This window comes from Nomascus leucogenys, chromosome 7b (genome assembly GCF_006542625.1).
Source record: "Nomascus leucogenys isolate Asia chromosome 7b, Asia_NLE_v1, whole genome shotgun sequence".
Classification (NCBI taxonomy): Eukaryota; Metazoa; Chordata; class Mammalia; order Primates; family Hylobatidae; genus Nomascus; species Nomascus leucogenys.
Window position 1 is genome coordinate 44,643,534 of NC_044387.1, and position 13,631 is coordinate 44,657,164.

At 46.2% G+C, this 13,631-nt stretch overlaps 1 protein-coding gene across 1 annotated transcript in view; it reads right to left on the reverse strand.

The window, feature by feature from the left end:
* The window catches only part of ATP6V1E1 (ATPase H+ transporting V1 subunit E1), a 35,965-nt gene extending 26,252 nt beyond the window's left edge, over nucleotides 1-9,713 (reverse strand). Inside the window, exon 1 of the mRNA XM_030815777.1 lies at nucleotides 9,504-9,713. Coding sequence (XP_030671637.1) covers nucleotides 9,504-9,536 — 33 coding nt within the window. The 5' untranslated portion in view covers nucleotides 9,537-9,713. The remainder of the gene's footprint in view (nucleotides 1-9,503) is intronic.
* Nucleotides 9,714-13,631: the final 3,918 nt, after the last annotated feature.

The window sequence follows — 13,631 nt, forward strand, 5'->3', positions numbered from 1 at the left end:
ACTTTCAACTTCACTACCTCTCTCAACACTGCAGTCTCACTTGCACCCTTCTCTGTACTCCACTGACAGTTCTCTCATAAAGTGACAATCTCCTCGCCCCTTGACCTTGGCCTTTTCTTACTTCATCTTTCAGCATCAGTTGATGTGTTCAGCAACCTTCCCTTTTATTTATTTATTTATTTATTTATTTATTTGAGACAGAGTCTCGCTCTGTTGCCCAGGCTGGAGTGCAGTGGTGTGATATCGGCTCACTGCAAGCTCTGCCTCCCGGGTTCAGGCCATTCTCCTGCCTCAGCCTCCCGAGTAGCTGGGACTACAGGTGCCCACCACCACGCCCGGCTAATTTTTTGTATTTAGTAGAGACGGGGTTTCACCATGTTAGCCAGGATGGTCTCCATCTCCTGGCCCTGTGATCCACCCGCCTCAGCCTCCCAAAGTGCTGAGATGACAGGCGTGAGCCACCACGCCCGGCGAGCAACCTTCCCTTCTTTAACAATCTTCCCTTTGCTTCCATGACTTCCTCCTGTTCTCCTTTCCAGTCTCCTTTGGGGCCATACTCTTCCACTCTGCCTCCTAGACAGCTCTTTTTGAACATCCTACTCATAGTACTCTAAATTCAACACATTCAATACTGAACTGCTCACCACTCCTCTCCCCACTTCTCACTTTGAGCTCTCTCTCAGGGATTAGCACCAACACCCAACTGTGACTATTCCTCCTACCTCAGTCCTTATATCCAACCAATCACCAAGTTCTATTAATTCTCTCTTAATAGTTCTTTACCGACCGGGCGCGGTGGCTCACACCTGTAATCCCAGCACTTTGGGAGGCCAAGGTGGGCAGATCACGAGGTCAGGAGATCCAGACCATCCTGGCTAACATGGTGAAACCCCGTCTCTACTAAAAATACAAAAAATTAGCCAGGCGTGGTGGTGGGCGCCTGTGTCCCAGCTACTTGCGAGGCTGAGGCAGGAGAATGGCGTGAACCCGGGAAGCGAAGCTTGCAGTGAGCCGAGATCGCGCCACTGCACACCAGCCTGGGCGACAGAGCGAGACTCCGTCTCAAAAAAAAAAAAAAAAAAAAAATAGTTCTTTACCTTGCCCACCTCGCTCCATCGTTGGATGGACTACCATAGTCCTTGCCATCATCTCCTCTCAGCTAAATTACTACAACAGCTTCCAAATCTGTCTTCCTGCCACTATTCCTGTTCTTTCTAATCCACTCTACATTGCCACCAGACAGATGCTTTCAAAATGCTTATCTTATCATGCAACACTCTACCCCCGCTTAAGATAAAGATTTTAGAAGGTACAGGATCTTATCACTGCTTATGTGTCTTTTTTTGAGACAGGGTCTCTGTCTCCCAGGCTAGATTGCAATGGCACAATCTCGCCTCACTGTGACCTCCACCTTCTACAGCTCAAGCGATCCTGCCACCTTAGCTCCCCTCCCCCCGTAGCTGGGACCACAGATGCGTGTCACCACGTCCAGCTTATTTTTGTATTTTTTGTAGAGAGGGGTTTCGCCATGTTGCCCAGGCTGGTCTTGAGCTACTGGGCTCAAGCAATCTGCCTGCCTTGGCTTCCCAAAGTGCTGGGATTTCAGGTGTGAGCCACCATACTCAGCCCACTGCTTACCTTTCAAGCATCATATGAAACAACAAACCCTTCACTACTCACCATCTTCAGACTCTTAGTTCCTGCCATACTAAACTTACTCCAGTTCCTTGAGCTCACCATTCTTTCTCATCTCCAAGATTTCAAACATGCTGTTCCTTCCACTTGGAACATTCTTCCTTCTCCTCTTCACTCAGCTAACTTTTTGGGCCTCAGCTTGTATAACTATCACCTCCTTAGGGAAATCTTTCCTGTACCTAGAGTACTTTGTACTTCCTCTACCATGGCACCTAAACTTGTAATTGTTGCTTATTTGTCCCTATCCTCAAATGAACTATGAGGCTAGGAACTTGTTAAAGGTTCTGAGATCACCGGCTACAATTGGAGAATAAAGTCCAATGAAGGCTTCTGAAGGGAGCTTGGGATGACCAATCCAATTTAGACTCATAAATGAAGTATCATCTCTTGTGGCAGATATAAAATATACCCAAGTAAAAATCCAACCAACACAGCTCATCAAACTCACTGGTTGTGGGATGGGATGGAAGCTTCATTTCCTAAGGGCTCTACCTGAAAGGAGTGATGAAATCCAAAAAGAAAAAAAAGCTAAAAATTGATGTAGGATCTCTGGGTCATTAATTCATTTTGTTTATTAATTATCCCACTAAAAGGTAAGCACCATTGAGTATAGGGATCTTGTCTTTTATGCCAATGTGAACCCAGAACATGGAACAACCACCACCATAGGAGGTGCTCAAAAAAATTTGTGAATGAATGCAAATCTGTTGGGAGTTTCAAGACTTCTAAAGAATACGAGGTATCCCAGGTACTTTTTAGGGTTTAACAATCTGTAAACAATCTCCATAGCAGCTTCTGCACATAACACAAGATATCATAAATCTTAAGTATACATAGGTGTACCAAAACGAATTAAGAAAGCACTACTGGGTGGGGAGCTAGGGGAGGGATAGCATTAGGAGAAATACCTAATGTAGATGACGGGTTGATGGGTGCAGCAAACCACCATGGCACGTGTATCACTATGTAACAAACCTGCACATTCTGCACATGTACCCCAGAACTTAAAGTATAATGAAAAAAAAAAAAAAAAAAAAAAACAAAACACTACTGCCTGGGCACAGTGGCTCACGCCTGTAATCCCAAGACCTTGGGAGGCCAAGGTGGGCGGATCACCTGAGGTTGGGAGTTTGAGACCAGCCTGGCCAACATGGTGAAACCCCGTCTCTACTAAAAATACAAAAATTAGCCAGATGTGGTGGCAGGCGTCTGTAGTCACAGCTACTTGGGAGACTAAGGCATAAGAACTGCTTGAACCTGAGAGGCGGAGGTCTCAAAAAAAAAAAAAAAAAAAAGGAAAACATTATGAAACTGTACACTTAGAAATAGTTAAGATGGCTGGGCACAATGGCTCACACCTGTAATCCTAGCACTTTGGGAGGCCAAGATGGGAGTATTGCTTGAAGTCAGGAGTTCAAGACCAGCCTGGGCCAACATAGTGAGACCCGTGTCTCTTAAAACAAAAAAAATTAGTAAATTTTGTTATGTATTTACAATTTTTAAAAATGAGGCAAGAATACAACATTCTAGCACCAACGTCTTAAAGAAAACATATAAAGAGGCTGAGGCAGGCAGATCATTTGAGGTCAGGAATCCGAGACCAGCCTGACCAATATGGTGAAGCCCTGGCTCTATTAAAAAAAAAAAAAAAAAATTAACCAGGTGTGGTGGTATTCTAAGGAACACAAGGTATCCCAGGTACACCTGCAATCTCAGCTACTTGGGAGGCTGAGGCAGGAGAATCATCTGAACACAGGAGATGGAGATTGCAGTGAGCCAAGACCAACAGAGTGCTCTGTCTCAAAAAAAAAAAAAAAAAAAAAAAAAAAAAAAAAAACCCAGCTGGGCGCAGTGGCTCACGCCTGTAATCCCCACACTTTGGGAGGCTGACGGAGGTGGATCACCCGAGGTTGAGAGTTCAAGACCAGCCTGGCCAAGATGGAGAAACTCCATCTCTACTAAAAATACAAAAAATTAGCCGGGCGTGGTGGTGCATGCCTGTAATCCCAGCTACTCAGGAGGCTGAGGCAGGAGAATCGCTTGAACCCAGAGGCAAAGGTTGTGGTAGGCAGAGATTGTGCCACTGCACTCCAGCCTGGGTAAGAAGAGCAAAACTCCGTCTCAAAAAAAAAAAAAAAAAGAAACAAAAAACATATAGGAGGATTTTAGAAGGGACAGTTTTTTTGTTTTATCAAAAGTCTTGGGGCCACCCTACTTTTCTTTTTTTTCTTACTTTGGCAGGTGAGTTGTTACACACTCAGTGGATTCCAACTTCTGTGGCCACCATCGTGTTTCCAATCCTACTTTTAAGAAGCCAAAAAGTTATGATGATCAAACCTATGTTATAGATAGCACGGTATTTACAGTATCTTGAGCCTTGAAATATTTGGGGTACCTAATCCAGACCTACATGTGTGGGAAATCACTGACCTTGCTTAAAAGATCAGCTCCACAAATTTGGGAGTATGAGAGGGGTCATGGTAATGGTGTCTGCAAGTTTAGTTTGAAGTCTCACTGAACTTATTCTATCTGGAATTTTAAGTCATTTAACTAGCCAGGCTCAAGCCTGTAATCCCAGCACTTTGGGAGGCCAATCCGGGTGGATCACGAGGTCAGGAATTCAAGACCAGCCTGACCAACATGGTGAAACCCGGTCTCTACTAAAAATACAAAAATTAGCCAGGCGTGGTGGCGGGCGCCTGCAATCCTAGCTACTCAGGGGGCTGAGGCAGGAGAATCATTTGAACCTGGGAGGTGGAGGTTGCAGCGAGTCGAGATCACACCTGGGTGACAGAGCAAGACTCTGTCTCAAAAAAAAAAAAAAAAAAAAAGAAAAGAAAAGTCATTTAACTAAATACAGTAATCAAAACCAGTGTTTATAAATGCTACAAGTTTGGCCTCTAAAGGTGAACCCTGATTCGGACCTGGATTATCTGCCTTTAGCACTCTGCTGAACCCTTGGGCTACCAGATTTGACCAGACCAGCACAGCCTAGAGCAAACTGCACTAATTCTAACCCAGGTCAGAAGCCTATTTACAGTTAACATGATCATATTCTTTTAACAGTTTCAAGAAGAGATATAGTCAACCCCTTAAGGACATTCAACTCCACCCCTAAGGCAGAAAATTTGACCTTTAAAAAAAACAGTTTCTCCTTCCTGTTCAGTAATTAAGGTTTTTAGAGTCAGGTTTCTCTGTAAATTTGACGAAATACATTATCATACTCCCCAGGAAAAAAGCAAATATACACAAATATTTTCGTGCAGTGGAGAAGTCAGAGAATTCAGGATTTATTAAGCATCTACTATGGGCTTGGTGCTTCGTCTGTTTACTTAAGAGAATACAGTAAACAACACACACTGTCCTCATCAAGTTTTCATGTAGCATGAAGGGTTATAGAAAATAGACAAAATTCCTTCTTTCAATTTTACATAAATAAAAAATAGGCCTGGTGCGGTGGCTGACGCCTGTAATCCCAGCACTTTGGGAGGCTGAGGCGGGCGGATCACGAGGTCAGGAGTTCGAGACCAGCCTGGCCAACATGGTGAAACCCCATTTCTACTAAAAATACAAAAATTAGCTGGGCATGGTGGCGGGCACCAGTAATCCCAGGTACTCGGGAGGCTGAGGCAGGAGGATCACTTGAACCCGGGAGGTGGAGGCTGCAGTGAGCTGAGATCACGCCATGGCACTCCAGCCTGGGCAAGAGAGCGAGACTGTCTCAAAAAAAAGAAAAAATAAGCCATGCGCAGTGGCTCACGCCTATAATCCCAGCACTTTGGAGGCCAAGGTGGGCGGATCACCTGAGGTTGGGAGTTCAAGACCAGCCTGGCCAACATGGCGAATTCCCATGTGTACTAAAAATACAAAAAAATTATATGGGTGTGGTGACACACGCCTGTAGTCCCAGCTACTGGAGAGGCTGAGACAGGAGAATTGCTTGAACCCAGGAGGCAGAGGTCACAGCGAGCTGAGATCGCGCCACTGCACTAAAGCCTAGCGACAAAGCAAGACTCCGTCTCCAAAAAAAAATGATTTTGATCTAGATTCCAAGGAACTATAGCTTTATCTTTATACTAGTTTTTCCTATGGAAGCCTTAGTCTTCAATATATTATGACAAAGAGGGAAGAAAGGGAACAAGAGGGAGAGAATTAGCACTGTGACCACTAAGTATATGGAGGGCATTTTACTTTTCCACTGCATCAAGCTTTTCCTATATTGAAAGAAGCAGAAGAAGCAATGAACAGAAGAAGCAGTGAAAAAGGTTTAAAAAAACCCTTTCATTCTGTAAGAATATTGTATGATTTCTTAAACTTCTCCATAGATACTAATTTTATCATCTCTATTTACCCTTTGGCATTAGCAGAACCATAAAATGAAGAATACCCACTTGTCTTAGTGCATATTAGGTTAAGAATAAAATGAAAAGACATTTTCAAGGAAATGGAAACATCCAAAGAAAAACTTTTTTTTTTTTTTTTTTTGAGACTGAGTTTCACTCTTGTTGCCCAAGCTGGAGTACAATGGCACGATCTCAGCTCCCTACAACCTCCAGGTTCAAGCGATTCTCCTGCCTCAGTCTCCCGAGTTGCTGAGATTACAGGCATGCACCACCTCGCCCGGCTAATTTTGAATTTTAGTAGAGACAGGGTTCCTCCACGTTGGTCAGGCTGGTCTCAAACTCCCGACCTTAGGTGATCTGCCCGCCTCGGCCTCCCAAAGTGCTGGGATTACAGGCATGAGCCAGCCAGGAAAACATTTTATTGCTCATCTCAGAAGATTCATAAGACAGTGAGTGTGCTTTAGTAAGAGAATTTTCCTAGCACAGTACTTCAGAAAAAAAAAGACTTAGTTCTCTAAACTATGTGCAAATTAAACTGCAGCCTTAAACTTCCTTCTCTGAAAAATCTATCGGAAATATGATTACTAAATGCGAGGATTCTGGTTTGTTAGTTATAGGCTTATAAACTGCTACTATATTCCCCTGAGAGTCTTTTGCATGACAAAATTCTTAATACCTACAAACTTGAAGGTATGGCACTTAAAAAAAAAAAAGTTTCCCAGGACTGATTACACACTTTCAAAACTGATGTGGGTTCACGACTTCCATAACAATTTTTTCCCATAAACTCTGATACATCTACTTGGTGCCAAACACCGTTAGGCACTGAGGCTCCTAAATGTAAGCAAAAGGGGTCCTGGCCAGGTGCCGTAGCTCACGCCTGTAATCCCAGCACTTTGGGAGGCCGAGGTGGGCAGATTACGAGGCGGGCAGATTACGAGGTCAGGAGATCAAGACCATCCTGGCTAACACAATGAAACCCCGTCTCTACTAAAAAATAGAAAAAATTAGCCGGTCGTGGTGGCGGGCGCGTGTAGTCCCAGCTTCTCGGGAGGCTGAGGCAGGAGAATGGCGTGAACCCAGGAGGTGGAGCTTGCAGTGAGCCGAGACCGTGCCACTGCACTCCAGCCTGGGCAACAGAGCGAGACTCTGTATTAAGACAAAAAAAAGAAAAGAAAAAGCGGTCTTCCATTTGACACATTTTTGTTTATTTATTTTATTTTTTTAGAGACAGGGTCTTTTGCTCTGTCACCCAGGATGGAGCACAGTGGCATGATCATAGCTCACTGCAGCCTCGACCTCCTGGGCTCAAATGATTCTCCCACATCAGCCTCCCTAATAGCTGGGAGCACATGTGTGCCCCACCACACCTGGCAATTGTTTTTTTTTTTTTTTTTGAGACAGTCTCGCTCTGTTGCCCAGGCAGCAACGGTGCGATCTCGCCTCACTATAACCTCCACCTCCCGAGTTCAAGAAATTCTCCTGCCTCAGCCTCCTAGTAGTTGGGATTACAGGCATGTGCCGGCATGCCCCGCTAATTTTGTATTTTTAGTAGAGACAGGATTTTGCCACGTTGGCCAGGCTGGTCTGGAACTCCTGACCGCAGGTGATCCGCCCACCTCGGCCTTCCAAAGTGCTGGGACTACAGGCATGAGCAACCGTGCCCAGACAGCCTGGCTTATTTTTTAAGAAAAAATTTTTTAGAGATAAGGTCTATGTTGCCCAGGCTGGTCTTGAACTCCTGGGATCAAGCGATCCTCCCACCTCAGCCTCCCAAAGTGCTGAGGGCTACAGGTGTGAGCCACCACACCTGGCGTGTATTTGTGTTTATTAATATTATAATTTTTTGAGATGGGTCTCACTCTGTCGCCCAGGCTGGAGTGCAGTGGCACGATCTTGGCTCACTGCAACCTCCGCCTGCCGGGTTCAAGCGATTCTCCTGCCTCTGCCTTCTGAGTAGCTGGGACTACAGGCGCACCCCACTACGCCCAGACAATCTTTCTTTTTTATTGAGACAGAGTCTCGCTCTGTCGCCCAGGCTCGCTCGGCCTCCCGGGTTCACGCCATTCTCCTGCCTCAGCCTCCCGAGTAGCTGGGACTACAGGCGCCCGCCACCATGCCCGGCTAATTTTTTGTATTTTTAATAGAGATGGGGTTTCCCCATGCTGGCCAGGCTCGTCTCGAACTCCTGACCTCAGGTGATCCGCCCTCCTCAGCCTCCCAAAGTGCTGGTATCACAGACGTGAGCCACCGCGCCCGGCCCCAGGTTGTATTTCATAAATGTTAACACACACATTAGTGGGAGACCAATCATTACAATCCATTATGATAGAGGCGACTTCCCCAAAATGAAGATTAACAGTACATACAGACCTGGCGCGGTGGCTCATGCCTGTAATCCCAGCACTTTGGGAGGCCCAGGTGGGCGGATCACCTGAGGTCAGGAGTTCGAGACCAGCCAGGCCAATGTGGTGAAACCCCGCCTCTACTAAAAAAAATACAAAAATTCGCCGGGTGTGGGACGCGAGCCTGTAATCCCATCTTCTAGGGAGGCTGAGGCAGGAGAATCGCTTGAACCCGGAAGGCGGACGTTGCAGTGAGCCGACATCGCGCCCTTGCACTCCAGCCTGGGAGACAGTGCGAGACTCCGTCTCAAAAAAAAAGAAAAAAACAAACAAACACAGTTCATAAAGTGAACGACCTCGTCAAAACAACACTAGTTGGAAGCAGGTCTCTTCCCTCCACACTGTTTCTTTCCTATCATATAGCCTTAAGCACTTCCCTCAGGGTTAAAAAAAAAAAAAAAAAAAACAGTGACAAGGCTGTTTTTTTTTTTTCTTTTTTCCAGAGGGAGTCTCGCCCTGTCGCCCATGCTGGAGTGCAATGGCTCGATCTCGGCTCACTGCAACCTCCGCCTCCCGGGTTCAAGAGATTCTACTTCCTCAGCTTCCCGAGTAGCTGGGATTACAGGCGCGCGCCACCACGTCCGGCTAATTTTCTATTTTTAGTAGAGACCGGGGTTTCACCATTCTGGCCAGGCTAGTCTCGGACTCCTGACCTCAGGTGATCCGGCCGCCTCAGCCTCCCAAAGTACTGGGATTACAGGCGTGAGCCACTGCCCCTGGCCACAAGGCTGTTTTCAATCCTTGCACAGATCTCTATCGGACTAGGCACAGTGAATACCCTTGGAAAACGGAATGCTGAGGTGGGAGGCAAAGAGCCAGGGCGTTCAAGAAGGCAGCGCGCAGGCAAGTGGGCAGTGCGCAAGACCCGAGCAAAAAGTCACATGAGCTGCGGGGCAAATCTCCGTCCTCAGGCCGACCTCTAGGGTCTGGTGACTTGGAGCAAGGGACTTTCCTGCAGCATCTGGGCGGCTCAAGGCCTGCGGCCTCCCCTAGCCGGGCTCCAGCCCATCCCTCCCGGGACTGCCGCCGCGGCTAGGCGAGACCCAACCAAGCCCCTCACCTGCTTTTGCACGTCAGCATCGCTGAGAGCCATGGCGAGAGCAATGGTAGGCCGGTGCGCAGCAGGCTCAAGTTTAGGTTTGAAATGCGAGGTGAAAACAATCGGCAAAGAGAACCCCTGCGCAGATCTCGGGTTCCTTTACTTTATAACCACGGGTCCCGGTTCCGGCCAGGTGACTGCACAGTTCATCCACATGACCCTTCTCAGCCAATGGGAAGAGAGCGACGCCCAGGAAGTCCCGCCCTGACTCGGCCTGTGGACGAGTCCTCGGGTCCTTCTACGTCGCTGGCTCGTGACCTGACCGGAGTTTTTTTCCTAAACTGGGGTCTTGGGTAGGAGGAAGAAAAGATAAGGAGTTCCTCTAACTGAAATTAGTCGGGCTGTTTTGGGGAGTACTGGTTAGGTATATTGGAGAATGCGCCTTTATTGGAATTTTTCTCATAATTACACAGGGTTATGGGTTTAGGGGTACATGATTGTTGGCCGGGCGTTGTGGCTCACTCCTGCAATCCTGAGACTTTGGGAGACCAAGGCGGGTGTATCGCTTGACCTCGAGTTCGAGACCAGCCTGGACAACATAGAGGAACGCCGTCTCTACCAAAAGAAAAAAAAAAAGGGATACATGATTTCTGACTATTCATGTCAACCTTGATTACCTGCATAAAGTAGGGTTTGTAGGTTTCTCCACTCTAAAGTTACTTTTTTTAACCCCCTTTCCATACTGTAGTCTTAGGAAGGAAGCCACTATACAAAGGCCACACCTAGGGAGTGGGAAGCTATGCTCAACTTCCTTATTAGGGTGGAGCACCTACATAATTTATTTGGAACTTTTCTGAGATAGCCTATATATTTTTCAAAAGCCTTCCCAGGTCCCATTTAGAGGAATATTAGGACAGAAATCCCCCCAGGCTCATTTGTTTTCGTTTGGATTTACCTCAAGCCCGTTTTTTTCCCCCAAAATCCCAAAAGCAAAAACTTTTGAAAATTCCTTTATCTTTAGGATAGACTGACTCCTAATAGTAGAATAAGAGGTCAAATGGTACACCCACTTTTTTCTTTTTACTGTGCTATGGTTACCCACCATTTTTATTAGCTTTTTATCTTGAAGAAATTTGAGATATAGTAACTTGTAAGAATACTGCATTGGGCCGGGCGCGGTGGCTCACGCCTGTAATCCCAACACTTTGGGAGGCCGAGGCGGGCGGATCACGAGGTCAGGAGATCGAAACCATCGTGGCTAACCTGAGGAAACCCCGTCTCTACTAAAAATACAAAAAAATTAGCCGGGCATGGTAGCGGGCGCCTGTAGTCCCAGCTGCTTGGGAGGCTGAGGCAGGAGAATGGCGTGAACCTGGGAGGCGGAGCTTGCAGCGAGCTGAGATCGCGCCACTGCACTCCAGCCTGGGCGAGAGCAAGACTCCGCCTCAAAAAAAAAAAAAAAAAAAAAAAAAAAGAATACTGCATTGACCTCCCTTCACCTAGATTCAACAATTGTTAACATTTTGCTACATGTACATTAACACTTTATTTTCATACACACACACACACACACACACACACTTCCTATTTTAGTGTGTCATAAGAACGAGCGTGTAGCAAATTCAGGAAATTTAGTTTACTAGGCTGAACTTTAATTTCCTTTGTCCCGGGCCAGGCACGGTGGCTCAGGCCTGTAATCCCACCACTTTGGGAGGCTGAGGCGGGCGGATCACCTGAGGTCGGGAGTTTGAGACCAGCCTGACCAACATGGAGAAACGCCAGTCTCTACTAAAAATACAAAATTAACAGGCGTGGTGGTGCGTGCCTGTAATCCCAGCCACTGGGGAGGCTGAGGCAGGAGAATTGCTTCAACCCAGGAGGCGGAGGTTGTGGTGAGCCGAGATTGTGCCACTGCACTCCAGCCTGGGCAATAAGAGTGAGACTCCGTCTCAAAAGAAAAAAAAAATTCCTTTGTCCCATCAATCTATCAATATACTTTATAACCCTTTTTTTTTTTTGAGACGGAGTCTCATTCTGTCACCCAGGCTGGAGTGCAGTGGCATGGTGTCGGCTCACTGTAACCCCGGGATCAAGTGATTCTCCTCCCTCAGCCACCCAAGCAGCTGGGATTACAGGTGCCTGCCACCATGCCTGGCTAATTTTTGTATTTTTAGTAGAGATGAGGTTTCACTGTGTTGGCCAGGCTGGTCTAACTGCTGACCTCGTGATCCACCTGCCTCGGCCTCCCAGAGTGCTGGGATTACAGGTGTGAGCCACTGCGCCCGGCCTTCTTTTTTTTTTTTTTTTTTTTTTGAGATGGAGTCTCACTCTGTTGCCCAGGCTAGAGCGCGGTGGCAGAATCGGCTCACCACAACCTCCACCTCCTGGGTTCCATTGATTCTCCTGCCTCAGCCTCCCAAGTAGCTGAGATTACAGGCACCTGCCACCACGCCCAGCTAATTTTTGCATTTTTAGTAGAGACGGGGTTTCAACACGTTGGCCAGGGTGGTCTTGAACTCCCGACCTCAGGTGATCCGCCTGCCTCCACCTCCCAAAGTGCTGGGATTACAGGCATGAGCCACCGCGCCCTGCCATAACCTTTTTTAAATAACCTTACTTTTTAACGTTTTATAACCTTATAACCTTACTTTATAACCTTTATAACCTGGATTGGATCCAGGGTCACTTACTGCATTAGTGATCATGTCTTTTTAGTCTCCTTTAATATGGAAGAGTTTCCTCAGACTTATTTTTCTTGATAGTGACATTTTGAAGAACATAGGCCAGTTATACAAAATCACTCAATTTTTTTTTTTTTTTTTTTTTTTTTTGAGACAGAAGACTGTCGCTCAGGCTGGAGAGCAGTGGTGCAAACTCGGCTCACTGCAACCTCCGCCTCCTGGGTTCGAGAGATTTTCCTGCCTCAGCCTCTCAAGTAGCTGGGATTACAGGCGCCCGCCACCACGCCCCGCTAATTTTTTATTTTTAGTAGAAACAGGGTTTTGCCATGTTGGCCAGGCTGTTCTTGGAACTCCTGAGCTCAGATGATCTGCCTGCCTTGGCATCCCAAAGTGCTGGGATTACATGTGTGAGCCACTGCGCCCGGCCTCAATTGGGTTTTGACAGTTTCCTCATAATTAGATTCAGGTTACGCATTATAGCAGGAGTACTACATGTGTGATATTGTGTTCTCTTTGCAACACATCAGAAAGTACATGATGTCTGTTTGTCCCTTTTTTTCAATTTTATTTTTAAAATTGAGACAGAGTCCTGCAGTGTTTGCCAGGCTAGTCTTGAACTCCTGGGCTCAGAGCGTCCTCCCACCTCAGCTCTTTGTCCTTTTAGTAGGAATGGTACATATATATATATATATATATATATATATATATATTTTTTTTTTTTTTTTTTTTTTTTTTGAGATGGAGTTTCGCTGTTGTTGCCCAGGCTGCAGTGCAGTGGCATAGTCTCAGCTCACTGCAACCTCCACCTCCTGGGTTCAAGTGATTCTTCTGCCTCAGCCTCCTGTGTAGCTGGGACTACAGGCGCGTGACACCACGCTCAGCTAATTTTTGTATTTTTAGTAGAGATGGGGTTTCACCATATTGGCCAGGCTGATCTCGAACTCCTGACCTCGTGATCCACCCACCTTGGCCTTCCAAAGTGTTGGGATTACAGGCGTGAGCCAAGGCGCCTGGCCGGTACACATATTTTGAAGGCTGTTAATACATGCTGCCATTTTTTCCCCATTTGTACTAGTGTACAATGTTCCTTGTACTGTATGACAGATTGGTATACATATCTGAGAATACTGATAATGCTGGATAAAGGAAAGATTTACCCACAGGACAATAAATGTTGCCATTTATTAATATATCTATTAATACATGCTGCCATTTTTTCCATTTGTACTAGTGCACAGTGTTCCTTGTAGTGTAGGACAGATTGGTGTACATATTGGTATACATATTTGAGAGTACTGATAATGCTGGATAAAAGAAGGATTTAGCCACAGAACAATAACACAGGGCAAGAGAAACTGCTGCAATTGACCTTAACTTGATCACTATTGAGCTAAACTGGATTGGATTATTTGTCTAATTTTGTTCATCTTTTGCATTAATAGCCTCATTCTTCATTGTCCTAAAAAAC